This window comes from Tiliqua scincoides, chromosome 7 (assembly GCF_035046505.1).
Source record: "Tiliqua scincoides isolate rTilSci1 chromosome 7, rTilSci1.hap2, whole genome shotgun sequence".
In the NCBI taxonomy this organism is placed as follows: domain Eukaryota; kingdom Metazoa; phylum Chordata; class Lepidosauria; order Squamata; family Scincidae; genus Tiliqua; species Tiliqua scincoides.
In genome coordinates, this window is record NC_089827.1 from 71,431,029 (window position 1) to 71,457,128 (window position 26,100).

Below are 26,100 nucleotides of genomic sequence, written 5' to 3' on the forward strand. Positions count from 1 at the left end.
CTGAAGAACACTGTATAATTCCTTTATATTGTAATCAAATCTCTCTGGAGTCCTACCTGAAGTCCTTCTCTCACAGCTTCCATAATATATGGTACTAAAGAATAATTCCAGAGGTCTGTGAACCACACCCTGGAACCATCGACATTCAGAGGGCAGGGCAGAAAAAGGCGGGGACCTGAATGAAAAACAGAAGTGGATGATACACTCATTACATGCGCATAGGATAAAACAGCCATGTAAAAAGATCAGTTAAAATGTATGGTACTTTTCGGCATCTAGCTCATTACTGATACAGGTTTAGGTAACAATATGCTTGGTAGAAGCTGCATTTATAATATCTAGCATTTTCTTGAATGTTAGGCCAAGCAATATGTGCAAGTCCTTTTCACAGGTTCCAACAGGTATTGGTTTACACTGATGGCAACGACACAAACACATTCCAAGCAAAAATAAGGCATGTCCCATCTTAAACACCTGAATATTATCAAACCTGCTGTGATACAACAACTGCCAAAGTGTTTTTGTGTCCATTTGGGAATTCAGAGAGAGGTTTTCATTTATTAGAATCACAAAGTTGGAGTTTTTAGCTGCAATCCTAACCACACTTGCCAGAGAGAGAGAGAGAGAGAGAGAGAGAGAGAGAGAGAGAGAGAGAGAGAGAGAGAGAGAGAGAGAGAGAGAGAGCCCCATTGAACAAAATAGGACTTCTGAATAGACCTGATTAGGATTGTGCCCTTTGTCACTTTGTCAGGGCTTTTCTAGTTGTCATTGGCTATTTGCATTGACAATTAGAGGGACAGGGCAGCCCCTGGATTAGGCATAAGGTATAAGAGAACCTCGAGAGAGGACTTGAGCTCTAAGGTCCATGAGAAATGCCATTTGAATCAAACTGCTTAAGTATTGTTTGCAGGCCATGGGCTCCGAAGACGCAAAGGAGATGGTGTGGGGGGGGGGGAGAGAGAAAGGAGATGAAGACTGTGGTAAACTGGGGAGGCCTATGCAATTGTTTGAGATAGTCAAGCTTAGGGACAGTGAGAAATGAGAGCTCAGACGTGGTGCAGAAACTTCACCCAAAAGGTGCTTTCGAAGGTGCAGTGGGAGACAGTTCCAAGCATAGGAGATAGCAAGGAAGAAAGGATGGAGTCACCTGAGGGAGCAGGAGACCTTTGAATAGTAGAAGGTGATGCTCATGGGCAGAAGTTAATGGGATATGAGAGCCAAGAGGTTGGAATGGGTGAGGCCATGGCGGGCTCTGGAGGTTTGGACAAGGAACCTGTGCTGGGACAGGAGCAGACAAAAAGCCAGCGTAAGAGTTTCCTGAGGATCATGACATGATCAGTGTGGCCATTAAGACGGAAGGGCTCAGCGGCATTATGAACACCCTTCTGGGATATTCATTTATAAAATAGCTTCTATTTAAATGTGAGGGAGCAAAAAATGCAATTGTGCATTACTACCATGCTGAAGAAAGTTATTGGAAAGTGACGCCGAAGACAAGAATCCAAGATGCACCAGGAGTGGTGTGGGAAAATAGGCTGACTCTGCTGTGCTGAAAATTATTTGAATATATCAGGGTAAATAAAAGCGATAGGGAAGAAGGAAGAAAGCCAACATGCTGTGATAGTGAACGACAAATAAATGATGTTGCATCTTGTTTCATTTTAGGATAAACTTTGTCGTAAATGTTGGGTTGGTGGTGTCCTGAATGGCAGTGTGACTGCACCAAGTCATCAAACACAACTTCCAGTTCCAGCTCGCTCTCAGATGCTTTCATTATGCCCCCCCAAAGTGCAACTGCCAATTATGTTTTGACGTTAACTGAACAGTCTCACAAACCGTAAGCATCCACATGCCTCAGATTTTAGTTCTGATCTTTCATTTGCATGATTAAATGGAGTAAAAGGCTCACCAATAGTTACATCAGAAGAACTGTGCGTTTCTAAGAAGCTGTTGAGATGATGCCACGTCTTCGGAATCCAGTCAATAATTTTGATGAGGTCATTATTGCGGACATTTCTCTCTATTTCTGTCTCAATCAGTTTCCTTCTCAAGTACCTGGATAAGAACCCTTTTACAGGCTCTGTGTGATTGGCACACAGCACCCACCTATGCAGGGAAGGAATCAATACAAATAATGAATAAAAAAAACCAAAAACTGGACCATCTACTGAAGTGAATAGGCAGCAGCTTCAAGACAAAAATCATTGCTTCTTCCCATGCTGCATAGTTAACCTATGGCAGTCTTTGCCACTGATTGATGCAAGAGTCACTAGCATAAATAACTAAAAAGAAAAGATTAGACCATTACAAGGCAGATCTGGTTTCTAGTTTCCTATAAAACCTAACAGCATCCCCTGTGTTCAGAGACAATATATCTCCGACTACCAGATGCGGGAGGGATTAACAGCAGAGGATGGATATTGACATCGTGCCCTGTTTGTGAACTTCCCTGTGACATCTGGTGGGTTAGTAACCAGGCAGCTGAGCTAGATGGACGATGGATTTAGCACAGGATGATAATTCTTATGCTTCTGCCTTACAGCACACAGATACTTTTCCATTTCAGGCCCTGAGGTCAGCGATAAAGATAAATTCTGTTAAATCTAATATAGCTATATTCTTTTTGTGTTTTGTCAAATCCTTCCATGAGTGCTGCAAAAGTGACCTTTTAAACCAGGGGTGGCCTTTTGCATTTCAGAGGCGGGAATTTCAGCAGGTACAGCTTGTCATCTGTGAGATGACAAGCGGCACCTGCTGAAATGCCATCTTCTGCACAATTGTTAAAGGTCCAGGAGCTCTAAAGTTGAAAGGATGGCCACCCCTGTTTTAAACTCTTTCATACCTTTTCTAGCTCTTTTGTGATATGGGGCAACCATGGTTCATAGGTTTGCAGTAGGATAAAAACAAGCACAAAACACAAATTGGTCTTATGGGAAATTCATGGAACTCTGACTACATTTGTCCAGAGTCCTACCTGAAGTCCTTCTCTCACAGCTTCCGCTAAGCTAATCATGTGTGTGAAACAGTGAATAACCACCTAGGCTAGCGGTTCTCAAACTGTGAGTCACAACCCAATTTTTGGTGTTTCACGAAACTGACAGGGCAGATTAGGCTATGTGCATCAGGGGTTAAACAATCTGCTACATGGGGAGAGCACTACTGCCCAATCACCATTATAGCCACAGAGGTCTGAGCGTTTGGTAAAGTGAAACCTTTTTTTAGGTGGTTCCCAATGCTATAAAGTTTTGGAACTATTGATTTATGCTACCTGGGTGCCTGGTAAATGATAGTGTGGAATTTTTCTTAGCAAGAAGAATCTGCTATGCTAAGGGCCACCAACCCTGTATGCATGGTGACTTCCTGATCTACATACCCACATCAGAAAATTCACATCCATTATTGTTCAGAATCTGAAACTATTTTTGCCTTAAAGGCTTTCACCTGGACAAAAGTAAGCACATTGACCACAAATAAGGTTTACCTGAAGTTTTGATGCAACTCTAGGTTAGGGGAAGATGAAATTCCCTGGTTCATAGTTCCAATAATATAAGGGCTAAAAATAAACAGATAGAAATTTTTATTAATTTATTCATGTCTATCCTGGCTTTCAGTTTCAATGACTGTTCAAGGCAGTTTCCAACAGAAAACATGATTGAAATATCTACTGTAGATACTTGCCTATAAGGCGGGAAATTTTTTTAATGAAAAATCCAGCATAGATCATCTCCTCGTCCTATCTGCTGGTCATTCAGGGTCAGGGCAGTTGAGGGGTGTCATGGCAGCCAGAAGCCCAGAGAAGCGGCAGGCATGAGCATACCCTGGGCAATTTCATGCTCTGGTTGGTCATGCTTTACCTCTTCCAACAGGTCCTTCCTGCAGAAGCTTCACAACTGGGTCTTAGAGGCTGTGCAGTTGTACAAACACAGTACAAGAGCAGGCTGAAAAAATTCCCCTTCCCTCCTTCCTTCCGGATTCCAGCAAAGTTCACTCTGCACAATTTTATACTCTGGCTGGCTATGCTTTCCTCTTTGCTTCTCCCAAAAACTCCAGGGAGATGCTTTGCAACCAAATGGTTGGCAACCTTCAGTCTCGAAAGACTATGGTATAAGCCTACAGCACCCGGTATTCCCAGGCGGTCTCCCATCCAAGTACTAACCAGGCCTGACCCTGCTTAGCTTCCAATATCAGACGAGATTGGGCATGTGCAGGGTAGCCAGCTGGTCATTCAGGTAGGCAGGCAGGCAGCTGCTGGGTCTTAGAGCCTGACATCTACAAAAAGTACTTTGCCATTTTAATATAGGTACCTGAGGACATGTGTTTTTTGGTATCTGTGGGGAATCCTAAATTATAGTTAGACACCCCCCTAAGTTTTACCCCCAATTTATCCAAGGGTAATAGAAGATCCCATGATTTTCGGCTCAGAACCTGCCCTCGGCTTATCTGTGCAATTGACTTATACTTGAGTATCTACAGTAATAATAATACGAGTATTTATTTACTGCTTTTCAACAAAAATGTTCACAAAGTGGTTTACAGAGAATAACTAAATGGCTTCCTGTCCCAAAAGGGCACACAGTCTAAAAAGCTGCAGAAAAAGCACCAGTAAATAGTCACTAGAAAAGACACTGTATTGGGGTGACTAGGGACACCCTGCTATATATAAGAGGAGCACCACTTGTAAAAGTGCCTGTTAGCATAGGACTATTGCCTTCCATTTTTTGCCCTTCACTTTGGGTTAAAGAATTGGTTCTTCAAGCTCGTTTGAAGTCATTATATATGACTCAGAAAAAAAGAAAATGCTGAATTGGTAATAATGGGATTACTCAAGTTTTTAAATTAAATATGAAGTTAAATCATTTTTGAAAAGGACCAAAGATTTCAAAGATTTTGAAAGTGATTGTACACAAAAATTCATTTCACATTCTGTTATCCACTAAGGTAATGACTTGCATTCAGACTATTCCAAAGAAAAGTAATGAGCGATCTTACCATTTGTTATATTTACAGTTCAGAAACCCATTGAAGATGTCACTCAAGGAACCAACATGATGGAGGTTGTCAAGGACTATTACTGTAGGAAGGTCAGCACTGCTGTTATCTGCGCTGCATTGTTCAGCCAAATTAGCAAGATACTGTTGTACATCCTTAAAGAAAACAGATGCCACAAATCAGAAGGTGCTCTTTTTACACCCACATGTTCAAGCATCCTCTGTTAAAGCAGTTGGTGAACTATTTTTCCCCCCATTCTAGCTTGAAAATTTTCTTCTGATGTAGTTCTGTGTCTGAAGCTTGAACTCAGATAGTAGAGTCACCAAGATGGAAGACCTGAAAGACCATAAATTTTAACCCTCTGAACCACAATGGCAACCCAATTCTAAGATCCGGGGTCGCCGCAAGGAACAGTGTTGCTGAAATGGCTGCAACTGTATCCTGTGGGGCCCAGACCAGCTGCCAGTCTCCTTCGGAGAAGGGGAAAAAAATGTTCGCTTTTCCTGGTAACACCACTCTGATTCCAATGGGTCTCCTTGGAGCTGCATCAGATGCAGAACCAAGGAGGCCTTTGTCGGGATCCATAGCCTGGAGGTGGTTAGGATTTGATGGCAGTTTCTGCTGCTGTCCCTGCTCTCTCCTGGACCCAATTCTCCTCTTCCCCGCCCTCCCCTACCCAGTTCCACCCTTCTGTCACTTTCTCCGCCCTCCCCCTGCCCTGAAAAGCCACTGCTCCCAGTGAATGTCTTCAGGCACTGAGGCCCAGTGCTGACTGCGTGCTGACAGTACAGACCTGCGTGATATGGAACAAAATATCTATAGCATCTTAAAATGTATGACGTGTGTGGTTCTTACTTCATTCTCGATGCCTTACCTTGCTTGATTTGTGATCTACGTTAAAAGTGACAATGGCATCCTCCGTTTTTTGCCTGCCAGATTTTGTTATCACGTATTCCGCAAGTTTGTTGGCTAAATAGGTCTTCCCAGTGCCACTGGGTCCTGACAGGATAATTCTGTGATGCTCCATCAGTAAATTAAAGTACCGTTGACTAATTGGTTTAGGAATTAATGTATCAAACACAAAGCTGTCTAGACTGTTTTCTTCGACTCCTGGGAACGAGGCAAGAGAAGGGAGGAAAGAAAGAGATTTTTTTTACCCAGTAAATAAATAATGTCTTACTAAGATATTTTTAGCCATTATCTCTGAATCGATAATTCAGAGAGGGAATGCAGGGGTTGTTTCTGTTGCTTTTGGTAAGTGACAGCAAGTCAATGCCCTTAACACAGACCTTTCCCCCAAGTTCAGTAAAGCACTGGAACTGCACAGACCTTTCCTCGGGGTAAAAAAAAAAAAAGAGAATGAAACAATGCCTTTGCCACATGGACTAGATGGGTGGGAGCAATGTAATCAAATCAAAGCTGAAGTGAAAACTCAGTGAAGCAGTGATGTATATGTGAAGCTCATGGCGTTTAAAATAAAAGGTCAAAGTGACAGAGCAAGGTTTAGCGAGAGAGAGAGAGAGAGAGAGAGAGAGAGAGAGAGAGATCATGCCAAATGACAGATATCCTCAAAATAGAAATTCCCATGGTTATATGGAATATTTAAGAGACCTGTTTGGAACGACTCAGAGTTCTAAAACCTCATTGATGTATCAAAATTCTCTTTTGTTCTAGTTTTTGATTCCAAGAAAGATCATCCAAACAGGAAGATATGGCCGAAGGCTGAAGGCTTGAATCTAACCTGTCTCATACTACATGACCACATCCTCTCCATTCATCAATAAATGAGCACCAACTCATCAGTAAATGATTCCCAGTGTTAGTCTATGATGTCATCATTTTCACTATGGGATCCCTGATTGCTCTGCCCAAAGGTTGAATTTAACCTGATTCATGCTAAATGACCACATCCTCTCCATCCATCAATAAATGAGCACCCACGCCTCACTAAATTATTATCAGTGTTGCTCTATGATGTCATACGTTCACCATGGAATCCCTGATTGCTCAAATCATGTAGATATTTGAATCGAGTCTTCAGATTTGGAGTAGTCATATCTCTTTTTCTACTATAAGTCACAAAATAGGAGCACCTTAACATACCACATCAGATGGCTTTATACATTTTTTGAATTTGCTTTCAATACTTTTACGGTCTGCTACCACAGAGAGTATCAGTTACTATTAGGACTGAATAATTTTAGAAGTTTAATTTGCATCATTACCTAGCTATATCTTTCTCCTAAGTATATACACTGCTCAAAACAATAAAGGGAACACTCAACCAACACAATGTCACTCCAAGTCAATCACACTTCTGTGAAATCAAACTGTCCACCTAGGAAGCCACACCGATTGACAATCAAGTGCACATGCTGTTGCACACATGGAGTAGACAACAGGTGGAAATCATAGGCAAGTAACAAGACACCCCCAATAAAGGAGTGGTTCTGCAGGTGGTGACCACAGACCACTTCGCAGTCCCTATGCTTTCTGGCTGATGTTTGGGTGACCTTTGAATGCTGGCGGTGCTGTCACTCTAGTGGTAGCATGAGGCGGAGTCTGCAACTCACACAAGTGGCTCAGGTAGTGCAGCTCATCCAGGATGGCACATCAATGCAAGCTGTGGCAAGAAGGTTTGCTGTGTCTGTCAGTGTGGTGTCCAGAGCATCGAGGCGCTACCAGGAGACAGGCCAGTACACCAGGAGACATGGAGGAGGCCGTAGGAGGGCAACAACCCAGCATCAGGACCGCTACCTCCGCCTTCGTGCCAGGAGGAACAGGAGGAGCACTGCCAGAGCCCTGCAAAATGACCTCCAGCAGGCCACAAATGTGCATGTGTCTGCTCAAACGGTCAGAAACAGACTCCATGAGGGTGGCATGAGGGCCCGACGTCCACAGGTGGGGGTTGTGCTGACAGCCCGACACCGTGCAGGACGTTTGGCATTTGCCAGAGAACACCAAGATTGGCAACCTCGCCACTGGCGCCCTGTGCTCTTCACAGATGAAAGCAGGTTCACACTGAGCACATGTGACAGACGTGACAGAGTCTGGAGACGGCAGGGAGAACGTTCTGCTGCCTGCAACATCCTCCAGCATGACCGGTTTGGCAGTGGGTCAGTAATGGTGTGGGGTGGCATTTCTTTGGGGGGCCGCACAGCCCTCCATGTGCTCGCCAGAGGTAGCCTGACTGCCATTAGGTACCGAGATGAGATCCTCAGACCCCTTGTGAGACCATATGCTGGTGCTGTTGGCCCTGGGTGCCTCCTAATGCAAGACAATGCTAGACCTCATGTGGCTGGAGTGTGTCAGTAGTTCCTGCAAGATGAAGGCATTGATGCTATGGACTGGCCCGCCCGTTCCCCAGACCTGAATCCAATTGAGCACATCTGGGACATCATGTCTCGCTCCATCCACCAGCGCCACATTGCACCACAGACTGTCCAGGAGTTGGCGGATGCTTTAGTCCAGGTCTGGGAAGCGATCCCTCAGGAGACTATCCGCCACCTCATCAGGAGCATGCCCAGGCATTGTAGGGAGGTCAAACAGGCACGTGGAGGCCACACACACTACTGAGCCTCATTTTGACTTGCTGTATGGACATTACATCGAAGTTGGATCAGCCTGTAGTGTGTTTTTCCACTTCAATTTTGAGTATGACACCAAACCCAGACCTCCATGGGTTAATAAATGTGATTTCCATTTATGATTGTTGTGTGATTTTGTTGTCAGCACATTCAACTAGGTCAGGAACACAGCATTTAATAGGAATATTTCGTTCATTCAGATCTCGGATGTGTTGTTTAAGTGTTCCCTTTATTGTTTTGAGCAGCTTATTTATTGACATAAACAGGGTGCTACTCAAAAACTCAGTTAAGTATGCTTGAAAGTTTAGGGTGTCACACTGTCCTGCAAAATAAAAAAAAATACATTCATGATTTACAGAGGAGAGAAAGGGAATTAAATACAAGTCTGGTGGTTACCTTTAAGGTTCACAGTGATGATGTTATTATCTCCAACCAGATAGCCACAAGGCAACAATTCAGGCACTTCTTGGCTCTGGGACCTAATTACTTCACCTATACAATAGCTAGCAATACAGTCGGAGCCTAAACCAAGGCTAGTAGCTGGATCCACCCGGAAAACATATTCCTAATAAAGACAACAAAAAGCAGCAGCCATTATACATGGCACAAAGACAGAACAATTAATCCACCAGGTGTTCAGATACCATTCTAGTCTCCATCCAAAGAACATATACTGTGCTTTAGGTATCAATGTCATAAAACCAGTTTATGACAAAGATCTTGGACACGTCTAATTGGGTCTCATGCAGTGTTAAGTCTTATTGATGAACATAAATAGTTGGCAGATCTCTGATATTTACCATAGCATGAAATTTCTGCAGTATACAGCAGCTCATGCAGCATGAATGTAAAGGTAGACAATTAAAGTTGTGCTGAGTGGCATGAGGGATTTCATGAACATATTAAAGCTCTGGAAAAATGTTCCCAGTTTGATAATTCGGGGGGGGGGGGGGTAAGGGGATGCTAGTAAAGACCCAAAAATGTTCTTTGCAAGGGGAAAGGGAATGCATCCCTGTTGCTTTGGCAACCCATTTTTGCCATACAGTTTTGGAGCAAAGAAACTGCAGCAAGGCAGTTAAATCTGGACACCATGGAATTTGTATCCAATGTGCTTGATCTCCATCTGCACTAGACTGCTCTGTGTTGCACATGCTCATCTAAGTGTGTTGCACATGCTCATCTAATGCTTATTCTGGCATAACCAGACCCATATCAAGGCTTCCGAGTGAGAGCAATGCGTGCTTTCACCGGTGTCACCAAAGTGCCAAATCTGATTCTCTCTGAAACTTTGTGATCTCATTACACTCACTGCAAGTTTCCCGCTTGAAATAACATAGTGGGGGGGAAACATAAGAAGTTAGAGTTAAAAATGGCACCAAAGCAGTGGCAGCAGGTCCTGAGAATAGCAGCTATGAACAGGTGTGAAATATAGTGTGAAAAGGTGGGAGTTTTTCAGGTGTTGTTCTCATCTTTCAAAACCATACTTTTGTCATGAGGGCAAAGATTTGGAGCAGCCACACTTTTAAATTATGGGAGACTTATAAAGTTCAGAGATGTCAGATCTAGTGGAGAAAAAGGAAGAAAAGATCACAGCTATAAACTTAACTTCTACCAGGGACCTTTAAGTTTTCATGAGTAGGATTAAATAGGACAGCTTTTAATTTGGGGACATTCCCCAAAAGAGAATTTTATCAGAACTAAGCAGCTATGTTTTGAGCATAACTTCCATTTCCACCACCGTAGTTTTCTTTGACTGATATTTAAATATTTCCCATATTAATTGGAAGACATTTTGTACATATACTCTGAACTCAGTATATCACAGCTCCAAACGGATGAGTGCAGGATGGGAATGAGAGACAAGCAGATTCGTTCAGTTCTACTGTTACAATAACCTTTTGGTCCTGCTTAATAATAATAATAATAATAATAATAATAATAATAATAATAATAATAATAATAATAATAATAATAATACAGGTATTTATATACTGCCTTTCTTGGTCTTTATTCAAGACTTTATTCAAGGCGGTTTACATAGGCAGGCTATTTAAATCCCGGTAGGGATTTTTACAATTGAAAGAAGGTTCTATATTACAAGAACCACAACATTCAGATGTTTCTTTCTGATCTGGGGTCACATTTTGGCCTCCATCCTCCCAAGCTCAGAGCAGATGGAATAACTCAGCTCAGCTTGTCAGCTGCTTCAAGGTCACACGGTGCTTGTTGCCTCAAAATGGCAACCTTGTGGATGTTATCTTCAGGCAAATGGAGGCTCTACCCTCTAGACCAGACCTCCTGCCCTCCTAGACAAGAGGGTCTAGACCAGACCTCCTGCTTAGATGAATTTCATTTGGAAATCTGAATTTTGAAAAACTTTGGAACATAGAACATCTGAGCACGTGCTCTCACATAAAAACATTTAAAAAGAAAAAAAGTGCAATGGGGAAAATTAAAACTTTGCATTTTTAAAATCCCTGGTTTTTAAAAGCAGTTTTTAAATGTGGCAATTAGTGGCCCAATCCAGTGGGCTGTTTGCAACAGCGAGAGGAGGGGGTCTGCTGTCGCAAAATGGTGTACAACTGCTGGGCATGTCCAAGCCTCAACTGCAAAGTGGCAACAGCAGCAGAGCCCCACCTCTGCAGACACTGGGCTTTGTCAGCCTCAGTAAATTGGTGGCAGGGGCATGTTATGGTAGGGGAAAATTGGGGAGAGAGGGGGTGGATCTTGGTGGCAGTGACTTGTGCCAAGATCCTGAAATCCTGCCTCAGAATGCCCCCTGGCTCTCCTCAGCTGAGGCTGGCATGGGTCTGAGGAGACCCCAGACAATCGGGTAGTCTAAAACATATTTTAATTTATCTCCTACTAGCTGTCTGATGCTCATCAAAGCATGCAAATGTATACCTATTTGGCACCTGTTGTGTGCTGTAGCATGGTGTGTGTGTGGGGGGGGGGATAGAATTGGGTTGCAATTGCTGGAATTATGCAGTTTAAAAACATTCTACAAACATACTCAGACTTTCATGGCTGAATGAGTTCAAAACATAATTTGAAGTGTTTCTTGAGTCTTTAAGCCACGGACTAAAGTACATTGGAGGATCTGGTCCCAACGTTTCCCTTGCAGCTGTGGAAAGCATCTGAAGATGTTGAAGTTGCTTTCCACAGCTGAAAGCAAAATGTCGGGACTAGATCCTACAGTGTACTTTAATCCCTGGCTAAAATACTCAAGAAACACTTCAAATTATGATTTAAAAACATTCTGCTCCTAATTTCTCTTGTATAAGATTGGTTCCTTTTTTTTTTTTTAAAGTATAGAGCAACTACAGTATTTTTTGCTCCATAAGACACACCTGACCATAAGACGCACCTATTTTTTTAGAGGAGGAAAACAGGAAAAAAAATATTCTGAACCAAATAGTGTAATAAAATAGTTAATAAACTATAACAGAATAACATTTGAACCATCCCCCCCTTCTTAGGGTGAATGGGATCATAAACTGGCATGAAGATCCCTCCCTTTATTAGGGTGAATGGGACCATAAACTGGCATGAAGATCCCTCCCTTTATTAGGGTGAATGGGATCATAAACTGGCATGAAGATCCCTCCCGTTATTAGGGTGAATGGGATCATAAACTGGCATGAAGATCCCTCCCTTTATTAGGGTGAATGGGATCATAAACTGGCATGAAGATCCCTCCCGTTATTAGGGTGAATGGGACCATAAACTGGCATGAAGATCCCTCCCTTTATTAGGGTGAATGGGATCATAAACTGGCATGAAGATCCCTCCCGTTATTAGGGTGAATGGGACCATAAACTGGCATGAAGATCCCTCCCTTTATTAGGGTGAATGGGATCATAAACTGGCATGAAGATCCCTCCCGTTATTAGGGTGAATGGGATCATAAACTGGCATGAAGATCCCCCCTTCATTAAGGTCCCCAACATGCACTCTTTTTTGCAGTATTCGCTCCATAAGACGCACACACTTCCCCCCCACACACATTTTTTGGGGGGAAAGGTGAGTCTTATGGAGCGAAAAATACAGTATTCTCCAACCTTCAAATTTCTGGAAATATACCAGAAGAATGATGTATTCCAAAGCTTTGACTTGTAGAAAAATAGTGTGGAGTATGGAACTGTGTAATCCAGGAAAGGATTATGTAAGTGGTAGTAGCCCTGCTAAAGCAGATATGCCCACACAAAACAACCACAATTTAAAAATCGTTCTTACAAACTTGGTAGTGATGCTGTAAAACTAAAATGTATCAACGTGGACCACTCTGCAGAGTTGCTACTTCTAGCTGAGGGCTCAATCCTATCCAACTTTCCAGCACTGGTGCAGCCGCAATACAGTCTGGAAGTCTGGAATACTTGAGGAAGCCTTGGTGACTGCCTCCCCACCAAAGGATGCAGCACACACCCCATAGGCACGGCTGCACCAGCCCTGGAAAACTGGGTAGGATTGGGTCCTGAACCACCTACCAATTATTATCCAATATTTAGTTATCGGGTGGCACATCCCAAATTCTGCCATAACGTCTTAGGAAAAACAAACAGAAGAAAGGAATTTATGGTATAAGTACTGTGTCTGAAGCAATTAGCTTTTCATCAGCGGACTGTAAAAAAAAGGAATAGCTTGAGTCTATAGCAATTTTATAGGTGCTATAAAAGTACAACTACAAAAGGAGGCATTGATCAGCCGACTCTACAAAAGCAGCAACCACTGTCTGCCCTTCTCCTCCTAGCACTGACAGGTGCTTTTTTTTTTTTTTTTAGCTCAGTCTTGTCTTTAGTGCAGAAATAAATAGATGAAACAAAAAGAATTTGAAAGACAATGTAGATCCATAGTGTTCTTTTTGTTATTAGAGAAATAGACTTTAGTGGATCAAAAGGCTTCTGAACAATAATCATTGATTGGATTCACCTCACTAGGCACAAAACTTTCAGCTTAAGGCTTACCCATTTTCCATATTGTACTGACCAGGGTGTATTTTTGGCATTCTCAATAGTGTAGCTAGAGAGAGCACACAACACTAAGTTTTGCAGGGAGCCTCACCGCAGCGTGCAGGCAGCCCCTCCCCTTCAGAGCCACTGTGTGCTGCTAGAGCAAAATGCCTCCCTGCACACAACTCTGTTTTGCTCTAGCAGCCCAAAATGGCTCTGAGGGGCAGCTTGCACACCAAGGTGAGGCGCCATGCAAAACTTAGGGAGCAATCCTAACCAACTTTCCAGCACTGGCATAGCTGTGCCAGTGGGGCATGTGCTGCATCCTGCAGTTGGGGAACAGTCATGGAGGTATCCTCAAGGTAAGGCAATGCTTGTTCCCTTATCTTGGAGTTGCATTGCCCTTACCTTGATGCTGGAAAATGGGTTAGGATTGCACCCTTAGTGGTGTGTACCCCCCTCTAGCTATGCTACTGGGCATTCTAGCTCTTGCCTGCAAATACTGGGAAATGTCAGGAAGGAGCTGTTATTTTCCTTGGGAATGGACCCATTAAAGCCTCCTTAACATGTTCCATATGTTTAGCGAAAGATAAACTATCAGAGTTAACACCCACATCCCACACCTCTAAATTAATCAGCTACATTTCCATCGTTTGAATGTCATACCTTGAAGAGCCGCCTGATTACACCATCTAATACATCCCATTTTGTTTTGCCGCTTACTCCGATGGATCCTATCAAATAAGCCTGGATTTTCTGATCCTGGGAACAGAGTGGATAAAAAACAGTGAAAGGAAAGAAAAAGAAAAATGTTTCACAATTCAAATATAACCAGGTTTTATTTTTACGGACTGAGTATTTTTCCCAATGAAGAAATATACTTCTCGTAACAGAAGGATGCAAATATGATATTTATTAGGACAGCTGTGCACACAAGTATTTCTACAAATTATAGTACATCTGAAGTGTTCTAAGCATTCTTAGATGGGAGACAGACATAGGAGCTCAATGCTTTTAATGCAAGATTTAAGGTTGAAGCTGGCAATTTTCTGTGACTTTGCCAATCATGTCATCTACAGTGGGCGCATTGCGTTTTTCTCTCAAGTCAGGAATATATTTAAAGATAGGTAGTGAAGATAACTATATTTCCTATCTAACAGCAGCATATTGTACTAGCATGTTGGCCGGGGATTACTATTCCACTGATAGGAAATCCATGAAGTAAAACAATTTTCTGTTTATAATCAATTAGTGAGGTTGGCAGAAATGTAGGTACAAGATGAAGAAAAATAAAAAAGGACAGTATTCAGTGTTCCCTGTTGAACTCTTAACCGAATATACTATTGTAGTCTCTGCAACAGCAGCAACATAAGGATCATTATAGCCATGAACCCAGCAATAAACCTCAGAAATCCTAGTACCTTGGATCGACCATAGCCCTTGTTTATTGTGACTACTATTTTAACATTCTGGCCTTCTTTATGGAGAGATCCATCTGTAACATCTTCCAGTAAAATATCTGGAAAGCAAGAAACAAAAACAAATGCCCTTTACAAATATAAGCTTGACAGAAGACACTGCACTAAATTTTACATATAAATCTAAAGTCTGCTTCTGTGTTTTTAATGTCGTAACAAAAAGCTATAATTATAATGACCTACCACATATTCAAAGAGCTCCTTCTCCTTTAGTCTGATGGTGAAAGCAATGCCTAATGATTTCTTTCAGGAATCAGTCAATCACATATTTTGAATACATAAATCCTGTTTCTTGAAGTCAGATTCAAACTCAGCCCAAATTGTATGTGAGTAAGTAAATACTTAATAAAGAATGAGTATCAGTGAATTAGGGCCAATCCTATGGGTCTTCACCATCGGCACTGAGCTCCAGTGCTAGTGCTAGGGGTTGTAAACATGCCATAAGGCAAGCTTACAACACCAGAGGAGGAGGGAGCGCTGGTGCTGGGTCAGCACCACTAAGCACTGTGTCTCAGTGCTGCAGGGATGACAAGCTGGTGCTTTTTGGTGGTGAGTATTTCTGGGATGGGGAAGTGGGCATAAGGGAGCAGAGGGAGAGGAGGATTAGACCTGGGAGTGGGGCAGAGATGGCACCTGACAGGATGGCACCAGGACCCACTTTTTTGAACGGCAATGTGTTGGGATTCACCAGAAGTGATGTCATGGCCGGAAGTGACATCACCAAGCAGGAAAATTTTCAATGCCGCACATGACAAAATCAAACAAATTAAGTAAGTAAATTAAGAGTTCACAAAAAGTTTTAAAATTTATTTAAAATAAAGAAGATCCCTCCTAACCCTCCCAAGCAGTTGCTGAGCTGCTTTAAAAAAAATTCCCCAAATATCCCAGATTGCAATCCTATCCACACTTACCCAGGAGAAAGCCCCACTGACTATCTTAAAACACATATATCTAGTAGCCTGTTAAAAGTACATATCTGTAACCTTTTTCTCAAAGGCAGTCACATACTATGGAAGCATCAAGTCTAATATATTAAAAATAAAATGAAATGAATGGGGAGCCACTTGAAATTGGCTCACGATCCACCTAGTGGGTCCTGACCCACAGTTTGAGAAATACTTGCTCTCTATATTTTGATAAGGCAAACAGCCTTCTATTATTTATTTATTTCTAATGCTCAGCATTCAAGATCTGACTGAAATAGTAAATAACTTTCAGTATCTGGGAGCAACTGAATTTCCCCTTAGACTGACAAGCACAGAGACACAAGCAAAGACACAAAGAAGAAAAACAATTTTTAAAAAGGACACGAGCTGTATTTACCTGATGTCACCAAATCAGTGATGTTCAAGTTATTCAAAGAGAGTCCTAAAGATTGCCGTGAGGAAGAGGAAGATGCGCTGCTAGAGGACTCTGAACACGGCCTGACTGGCTTTCCGGCATTTCCCGTCTCCGCCTTCAAGCGGTCGTTTTCAGCTTTCAGGATCTCAATTTCATTCTACCATTCAAAATACAAGAAATCAATATCTCAAAATAAGGGGGTAAGAATCAAATATCACCAGGAATATAAAGCTGCCATTATTAGCAGAGTCATTTTTATTCACTCCTTCGTTTATTAAAAAAAAGAAAAGAAAAGTAAGTTTCTGGTTACCCAGTCCTATCTTGGGCACGATCTGCTGTGATAAGTCCTGGGCTGACACCATGAAAACTACACTGCTGTCATGTGCGCTGTGACCACCAGTGCAAATGGCTGGAGGTTCCATGTGTGCAACACTGGCTTGCAAAAGGCCCCCCAGAGCAGGTAGGCCAGTGGCAGGGGCAGTTCTGAAGAGGATTGTAGGCATTTGGGGGAAAGGAGCAGGTTGGGGTATTTGGGGAGAGATGGGGATGATTTTGGCAGCAGCAGCGACATATGCAAAGACCCTATTTCCCTTTCCTTGTCCTGAGTCTTTTTGGACTCCTAAATAGTTGGTGTAGGTCTAAGGAGGCCCATTGGAGGCAAAGTGGCCAATAGGGAGGTAAGTAAAAATGATTTTTATTTACCTCTCCAGGGCCACCTGGCCCCCCTCCACACAGCCTGCACTCCATCAGCGTTCAGGTGTGCTATGTACTGGAGGGGAATATTGTTAAGCCCTGAGGGCCCAATCTTATCCAATTTTCCAGCCCCAGTGCAGCTGCAGTGCAACCCCTAGGCAAGGCAACAAATGTTACCTTGTGGTGGCTTCCATAACTACCCTCCCACCACAGGATGCAGCGGTTGGATAGGATTTGACCCTAAGGACCCTGGATAGGATTTGACCCTAAGGACCCTGGATAGGATTTGACCCTTTTAGATTGTGAGCCCTTTTGGGACAGGGAGCCATTAGATATTTGATTTTCTCTGTAAACCGCTTTGTGAACTTTTTGTTGAAAAGCGGTATATAAATACTGTTGTTGTTGTTGTTAAGTGACCTGAAAACCAAGCCAAAATGTGAAGCATATGACCTAATGACCATTTGTCTTCGTTGAAAAACAGCACTAGGGTGGGACAATTTGGAATGGAAATGCAGCAGTGATATCTAATTCCCCCCCAATCCATTGCCCAATTTATTTGGAAAATTTATATCCTGCCTTTCCCATCCCAAAGCAAATGCCCAATTAGCTTAATTAGGAAATGATTTGCATAATAAGCAAATTAGACTGCTCAGATTTGGTGAACTAGAATATGGCCCTTCAAAAGGCATAACGTGATTCATAATTTGTCAGCTTGTTTTCCATGGAGTAAGACATGCAAAACCAGCAAACAAACAAACCTTTTCGGTTGCAAATACTGAATCCTTTGCTAATGAGTCATCCTGCAGTTTTAGGTCATTAACACTTTGAAATGTGTCACAAAACTGCTGATTTACCATAAAATGCTGCCTCTGTGAATCTGTGGCTAGTAGCCTAGCCTATAAATAGATCCTGAAATCTCCGCTTAGGCAGCGAAATTTGGATGCACCCAAGCGGTGGTTTAGAAGACAAGCATGTGTACATTTAGTTCACATTTGTTCTGTGCATACGAAATACACAATTACTTTGACCATACGAGTCTCTTGGCTACGCTAAAATCACAGGGTTTTCCTTGCCTCATGCCTTCTCGTAGGCTTTTTCTTCTCATTGAATTATGGCTGGAAATCAGTTTGAAACTCCTCCCAACTGACAGCATTGTAATCTACATTCTGTCCCTTCCTCGGCTTGGCACTCTCCTGGTGCGTTCAACTGGACATTGTGCAACGTCACGTGCCCACAAACAAACGAAAAAAGCTACTAGACATTTGCAAAGCGGTGAAAATAATTGTTTTTCAGCAAAATTGTGCTTTCTTTGCTTTGACAGCGTAGTAACCCCTGCAACCATAGTGATTGCCCTAAAATGTGAAGCAATGAAAAATAAAATTGATTCAAGGTTTCTTTTTGAAGAAATGCAGCATGGAAAGAGGTCCATATCCTCACGTAAAACAAAGCAGCCAGTTTAATTATAACAGTCAAAAACTGGATGCCATTTAAATTTTTTTTAAATCTTGAATATCAGCAGTTCTCAAACTTACCATGATCATAATGTCATTCTTTCATGGTAGTCTATTCTTCCGAGCTCTCCCGGGCACCGCCATCTTGGATCCTGAGAAATCTTGCACAGTCCAAGACAGCTGCACCCAGAAGAGCTGGGAAGAAGAGGTTGCCAGGGACATCTTCCAGAAGCCCCCTTAGTGCAGAGTGGTTAATGACCTTGCAGAATCCCATAAGACAACATTTTAGTCTCACATTGCGCCAGGGAATTTGCCTTAGCAACCCTGACAAAGAGGACAGTCACACACAGCTCCCGACTCTGCAAACTGGTTTAACAAGCTTGAAAGTTTGGCTAATGGAAAGAACTGAGAAGAGGGCAAACTAGGAAATGGTAGCGGTTATAGTTGAGGAGGTAAGAACCCATGAAAGATCTTTAGCTGCTTGGAAAATTTGATGCAGTCCTTATTAAAGCTGCCAGTGTCCTTTTCAATCCCCAGATGTCTTTGTGTCACTTTTCTGAATAGCACTTTTCTCTCGCTAATGTTTTGCCTAGGAAAGGACAATCACAGAGAATCACTGCCAATAACTGAGACAGGGACAATAAAGCAAAAGTAGTCCTGTTCCCAGGCAAACAGAAATCTAGGGATCTAACTCTAGTTACATATTACATTATTTTTCAATCCCACTAAAATCTCTGCTAAATTGCTTCCAGTGATCCCATTTCATGCCTCTGTTCAGCCCAGGTTGATTGCAGCTGGAGTTTAAAGAAACGGCTTTTGTGACCAATGCCCCAGTCAATTGTTCCATCCAGCTGACCTGCATGCGGTTCATGGCTTCTCGAATCTGGTCAAGATGGTGAGCTGAGCTGAGGGCCTCCAGACGAATATCCGTTAATTTGAGCTCTTTCTCCCTGAGCTCATTTTTCAGCTGCAAAATTATTTCAGCCTCGGCCTCTGTGCATTCACAGATCCTTAAAAAAAAAAAATGGAAAAGGTAAAGAGGTAGAAGATTAAAGGACCGTTTTCTTTTAAAAGGCCTTGTGCTATTATTTGGTATCAAAGAATAGAACCGCATTGCTGCTGGTGACTCCTAGAAGCAGGACAGAGAATTTTCATCAAAGCAACGTGAATGGGCTCAATTTCAAAACATGAAAAGGGAAAAATATCCAGACAGCATTACAAGCTTGTTTTATAGCTTTCCCATTTTGTACTATGTTTTTCGTTTATGAGCAATCTAATTGCTGTGAAGGCTTTGCACTTCCCCCCTCCCCCAAGTGGAGAAGGGCTGCATTTTGCCAAACAGTCCTAGCTTTATTAAATAGTTATAGAAAGTTACAAATTCCAAAACAGTGCTAAAAAGTACTGGGGTTGAACTGCTAGTTTAACTCTGTGAATGTTCTCTGGTGGAAAATTGACAACAACATGAGTAGATGCCAGAAAAGTTCAGTGGGGACCCTTCACTCAGTTCAGCTGAATCAGCCTATATAGCAAACGGCAAAGTGCAGCCTTCCCTGTGGTTGCAGGTTCAAGTACGTTCCTATCCTCCTGCCGTTTTTCTGTCATTGGGAAAGAAAATATTTATGCCCCCTTACAGCAGGTGAGGTTTTCCAACATAAACGTTTTTGAGAATTTTTTTTTGGGGGGTGGGGTGGGGGCTGCAACTAAATGAGAATGTAAACAAACTTGCATTTCTGGGCTTAATCCAGTAGTTCCCAAACAGTGAGCCATGGCTCCCTTGGGGAGCCATGGAATCCAGCCAGGGAAGCTGTGGAATACTTGGTTGCCCTATACAGTGTATAGGATTGTAGCCCAACTAGGCAGCCAGTTGCACAGTAGGTGAAGGGAGCTGCCAGTCCTAAAGGTTTGGGAACCACTGGCTTAATCCAGTTTTTATAGTGGGGCTCTTTCTCTTCGCCACTGTACCAAGCCACCATTTGCAGTTGCTGGGAGAGAAGATGACCCACAGTTCTACAAGTGTGGCATGTCAGAAACTCCCTGTTCTATAACCTGTAGAATGTGGTACGTGTGACATAGGAAATATTTGTGCAGGTCTTAAAGCCCAATCCTTCCTCAATCCCTGCACGGCAATGTAGCGAATTATGCTGCATCCTGCAGGGTCGTTTTTGACTGCTGGAAGTCTCCTTGGGATAAGGGAACAGTTCTCCCTTTGCCCTGGACTAAGCTGCAACAGGACAACTTGGACCTGTGCCAGCAATATCACTGGCACAATTCTGCATGATGAGGCCCAGGAAGGATCTTTGGATACAGCATGAGCTGGTGTTGACAGTCCCTCCCCCTTCCAGGCCTAATCTGCCCACCCCATTGCAGCTCCGTTCAGCCCCAACCCTGCACTGCACTGCACTTACCTGCTCTGGTGGGCCTTTTGACAATGCACCTTTTGAAAGGCTCCGGCCTTCCTGCCAGTGCACCTGGGCCTTGCACTGTTGCAAAGCGCTTTGCAGCACTTGTGCGTCAGACTGTGACCACATAACACGCATTCGGCTGGTGCAGGTCCTCAGTGGGATTAGGCCATTATAAGATCAAGGGAAGCCCTTTCACATGTTGGCATCCTTTAGTCTCGGAAGACTATGGTATCGCGCTCTGAATGGTGGTTCTGGAACAGTGTCCTCTCCAGTACGCGAAGCCTGGGTAAAGTAGGTATGGAGGATAGGCTGTTACCCATGCAGCAAATCCCCCCTCTCCATGTCACTGAAATGGTCCAATGGTAAGGCAGAAGCCAATACGGTTGGTTCCAGCGGTGTCACAGGAGTTGCCAGAACATGACTGTGTTCAGCCATGAACTGCCTCAGGGACTCCGGCTCCTGATTTTGCCTCGAGGTTGACTCCTGAAGCCTTTTCCTTAACTGGATGTAGCCACAAGGCAGTGGAGGTTTGGGATCAGAGTTTTCCTTCTCTCAGATGAGCTGCCTTCCCAGGCTGACGAGCCCCATCTACCCGGTGGCTGTTTAGTCGCCTCTTACGACAAGTACAGCCAAACTGAGGGCCTATTCTTATCCTCAGCCCCCAGGATAAGCCCCTTTCACAGGAGATTTGATAACAAAGTTCTGTTTTCAATGGAATTCTCTTCCGCTGGGCATCTAAGAACAATGCTCTTTTGGTGACTGCTATGCTAACCTACAACAGCATTCATCAACATTGCACATATATTTTACATATGTAGTTTCATAATATAAACCTGAAACGTCTATAATTCTCCCCCCCCCCCAATGGAATGCATAGGAATGCTTCTTGGAGAAAAATGGACTACTTCATTCTAGCTCTCAGATGTATAATTCTAAGCCCCACATGCCAGTTTACCGGGATCTATGCTTGTAGATCACGTGACCGTTTTGCCTTTTCTTTGGTGCCCAGATTAGGGATGACCTGCATACACACGCATTAGACAGACAGAAGCATGTGAAAGAAAGTAAAGCAAATGGTTTAGAAAATGAGACTCATTTCCAAATAAAGAAGAAAAAAACCAAAAACTGTGCAACAGAATGAAGTTTGGGGGGTGGGTAGGGTGCAGACAAAGAAATCTTGGTTTGAAAACCTGACAAGAGTGTCTAGTTCACTGCAAAGAAGTTGTCCTTCTCGTGTGCTTCTGTCTTGCTTTGTGCATTTGTTTCATGTTGGTAGGGGGTCTCTCCTGCTCTGATGAAATTTTTAACCCGCTTGAATTGATCTCATTTGCATGTGTGTTCTAACAAGTGTGGGATACAACTTCTCTTGAATTGCTCGCATTTCTGACCTTACTATGTAACAGGGGTGCCCAAACCCCGGCCCTGGGGCCACTTGCGGCCCTCAAGGCCTCTCAATGCGGCCTTCAGGGAGCCCCTAGTCTCCAAAGAGCCTCTGGCCCTCCAGAGATATGTTGGAGCCCACACTGGCCGGACGCAACTGCTCTCAGCTTGAGGGAGATAGTTTGACCTCTTGTGTGAGCTGTGGAATGAGGGCTCCCTCCACTGCTTGTTGTTTCACGTCTGTGATGCAGTAGCGGCAGCAAAGGAAAGGCCAGCCTTGCTTTGTGCAAGGCCTTTTATAGGCCTTGAGCTATTGCAAGACTTTCATTCATTCATATAAGTACATCTTTAATATATTCATTTATGTAAACTTATGTAAATTTTAAATGTAAATTAATTCATTTTTTCCCCCGGCCCCCGACACAGTGTCAGAGAGACAATGTGGCCCTCTTGCCAAAAACTTTGGACACCCCTGCTATGTAATAACACCCTCCCCTTCAGGGGAGTAGCTACAGAGAAGGTAGCATGGTAAGTACTGCAGGGTGCTGCAATGCGCCATGTAAAAGACCCCTCCCGCTCTTTATCCTAGCCTTTCCAGATTGCAATGCACAGGAAACTCCTCCTGTTTGTACCTGTATCTCTCTCTCTCTTTTTTTCCCTCTCACTGCAACTATCTGCCAATTGAGGATAACACTTTATATATCCAATAAAGTGGGCTCTGGCCCATGAAAATTTATACTACAATAAATGTGTTAGGGCCCAATCCTATCCAACTTTCCAGCCCTGGCGCAGCCATGTCAATGGGGTGTGCAATGTATCCTATGCTGGGAGGGCAGTTACAGAGGCCACCTCAATGTAAGGGAACTGTTGTTCCTTTGCGTTGGGGTTGCACTGTAGCTGTATCGGCACTGGAAATTTGGATAGGATTGGGCCCTGAGTCATTACAGTGCCCCACAGGACTCTTTCTTGATTTTGGTTGTGAACTAGTGACTTAAGGTTTGGGGGCAGGAAAGAAGAATGATGGAGAAGAGTTTTGACCATAATGTGCGCCAACATAAAAGAAAAAAAAAAAAGAATGCTAGATCAGTATTCTTCTAGGCATAGTGAAGTGAAAAAAGCAGTAAAAGCAACTGGAAAAAGCAGAATTCCCTCTGTGCAGTCAGAATATTGCTGGTCAATGAATGACAGAAAGAGATGACAGTACCATGGATCAAACATCTATATAGGGGATGAAGATGTCTGAATTCAGAGAGAGAAATAACTGCTGGCAGAGGCAGTACAAGGGGTGGACCAGGTCAGGCCAACTTCTGAAACCCTCGGTATTGATAGTAGCAGTATGGTATGGAAGCACAAGGCCAGGGGTTCAGATGCTGTGACAACATTTTTGAAATGCTAATCAGCAAATCGAAGGTTCTCTCTTTAACAAAACTGACATTTGCAAAGACAGGTCTGGAGAAAAAGAGAAAAAAAACATACGCGGATGTTGACTGGGACGGTTTTATGGACGTAGACCCACAATCTCCAGAACTGTGGGGTAACTTGGGCGAGGACGGGAGAGATGAATCAGTGACTTCTTCAATGTCAGAGTGTGAGGAAGGAGGCTTTGTCGACTTCTTCTTCCCAAACGCCTGTTTGAATGAGCTTCTTAGCTAGGAAACAAGGAAGAGAAAGAAAAATGTATTTGGGCTATCTCTGCTCATTTTGTTCAGCTCACATTTGGCAGAAAAGTTAGTTTGCAGATGCCAACCTAGCCACTGCCTGAAGTTAAGTGTACAGATAAAAGCAGGGTATTAACATGTGCAACACAGTACCAATAAGAACATGATAGAGCGCTTTTCAAAATTAACTGAGCAAGGCACAAACACGGGATGCTATGGAAAAAGTGCAGTATCAAGTGGTACAGCTAAACTGAGACCAATTTAAAGCCCAGCACTGCCAGTGGAATCCCATGCTCTGGCATTCCCTTTAAGGTGACTGGTCTTAAACGGCTATTTTGTTTATAAATTATCAGATCCGTCCCCCTCTCCCCCAATTCCCCCTCTCCCCCAATATATTGCATTCCAATCAAGATGATTTTGTGCATTATTTAAGCAGAATAATTTTTCCTTGGACATTTGAATCCTATTCATTTTCTAGTTGCATGGATTGGAAATAAGCATATTGAAGCTGTGATGTGATGCTTTTTTGCTGGCGAGAAGCTGGAAGGATTGGGAGAGAGAGGTATTTGCTGCAGTTCTGCTTTAAAGAAGCAAGTTCCTATATATATATACAAGCATTGCCTTTTTTTTTTTTTTTTTTTGCTCTAGAAGCTTTTATCCATTATTGAAAGGGACAAGATAGCCAAATAGCCATTTATTTCAGATGATGAGATGGCACAAGTTATGTTTACAATGAGAGCTATGCGGTTATTTTGGAGCGGTCAAAAGTTACTTATAAACACACAAGTTACTCATACAAAAGGGAAAAAGTGTGTTTCTTACCCATGATAGTTGCTTTTATGACCCCAATTTTTTTTAAAAACTAAATATTAGAGCACTTACGCACTTCCGTCTAAGAATATCAGTTCCAAGCTGGGAGTGTAAAAGCACTGGTTGGAATTACCATGATTTATGCTCTTTCTAGTTTATGATTTCTAATAAGAAAGAAATGGATTTTGGCAACACTCCCCCTTTCTAGATTTGGAAGTTGGAGGTAAAATGAATAGAGAAAAAACTAAGGAGACATACAGAATAATCTGTTTCAGGAGGGTACAAAAGCCTACTGCCAAAATGAATAGCAATCATGCCAAGATAGAGTTCTTTGAGATGCATGCCAAATTGTCCATGGGTTTATATTCACCTCACTTCCTCTAGAGTTCACCTTGCAGAAACATGAAAGAGTGTGCAATTACTAATCAAGGGAATGAAGTTGGAATCAGTATCTTTTTTAAAAATATATATATAACCTGCTTAAACATATTTAAACAACAGAAATAAATCCTCCCATTCTTTCAGTAAAGTTTAAAGTCTTTGTGATATGCCTATGCCTTTCACAAGTCAAAGACTTCACCGTTATCTATCCCAAAAACATTTCCATCAAATTTCCTCCATGATCTATTAAAGTATTCTGGACTATTGATCCATTTAATGGAATGAACTGAAAACTAGGTATTTCTGAAGGTTGTCTGTGCTTTTGACTGTGAATTTAAATTTGCCACTACTGGCTCTTCACTAGTGCAAATACGATCGTATCTCTCTAACCACCAGACAATATGGGCCATAATGTTATTTATGAAGCACAGACATACAGTCAATATGTTTAAATCTACAGAGCATTTACCCAGTTTTTCTTTTTCTTTTTCTTGGCATCTGCGTCATTACCACTGCCCATGCTTGAATGGCTGGTGCCACTGTTGATGCTGGAGACACTCTCGGAGGAATGTTGCCTCCGTATTCGTAAATCTGTAACACAAGGAAAAGGGTGGGTGCCTCTCTCTTCCAAACACACCTCTTTCTCTCATTTTTCTAAATGCTGTATAAACCCTAAATCCAGTCAACTTTTCTGACAGAAGCTAGACAGGTTTCAAGAACAACTCTAAAAATGCCATCTTCTAATTTTGGAAGTCTAGGATGTGCGCTGTGGAAAACAGTCCCCCCCCCCCGACACCTATGCAGGAGTGGAAAACCAGCTGTGTGGATTGTATCATCTCTACTCTTCCTCCTCCCATTCCTATAATTGCAATGGGGACAGAGCAGAGGGAAGTGTGGAGGAGAGGAGTGGTGGCCTAGAATGTCCCCCCTTTTCCTATTCCAATGCAGGGAATGAGAAGAACAGAGAATGGCAAATCTCCA

The 26,100-nt window shown here is 42.8% G+C and overlaps 1 protein-coding gene and 1 pseudogene across 2 annotated transcripts in view; both read right to left on the reverse strand.

The window, feature by feature from the left end:
* Positions 1-26,100, reverse strand: part of NAV3 (neuron navigator 3) — a 305,431-nt gene that overhangs the window by 5,047 nt on the left and 274,284 nt on the right. Inside the window, exons 25-38 of one of the 2 annotated variants that reach the window (XM_066634435.1) lie at positions 25,589-25,710; positions 25,109-25,129; positions 23,747-23,919; positions 21,846-21,911; positions 19,345-19,498; positions 16,327-16,501; positions 14,947-15,044; positions 14,192-14,287; positions 8,973-9,141; positions 5,864-6,099; positions 4,990-5,144; positions 3,482-3,553; positions 1,910-2,106; positions 57-175 (exon numbers count right to left, since the gene is read on the reverse strand). In XM_066634435.1, the coding sequence (XP_066490532.1) occupies positions 57-175; positions 1,910-2,106; positions 3,482-3,553; positions 4,990-5,144; positions 5,864-6,099; positions 8,973-9,141; positions 14,192-14,287; positions 14,947-15,044; positions 16,327-16,501; positions 19,345-19,498; positions 21,846-21,911; positions 23,747-23,919; positions 25,109-25,129; positions 25,589-25,710 (1,853 nt within the window). The remainder of the gene's footprint in view (positions 1-56; positions 176-1,909; positions 2,107-3,481; positions 3,554-4,989; positions 5,145-5,863; positions 6,100-8,972; positions 9,142-14,191; positions 14,288-14,946; positions 15,045-16,326; positions 16,502-19,344; positions 19,499-21,845; positions 21,912-23,746; positions 23,920-25,108; positions 25,130-25,588; positions 25,711-26,100) is intronic. The other variant, XM_066634436.1, reaches the window with a different exon arrangement.
* LOC136658105 (5S ribosomal RNA) lies at positions 4,108-4,222 on the reverse strand (annotated as a pseudogene).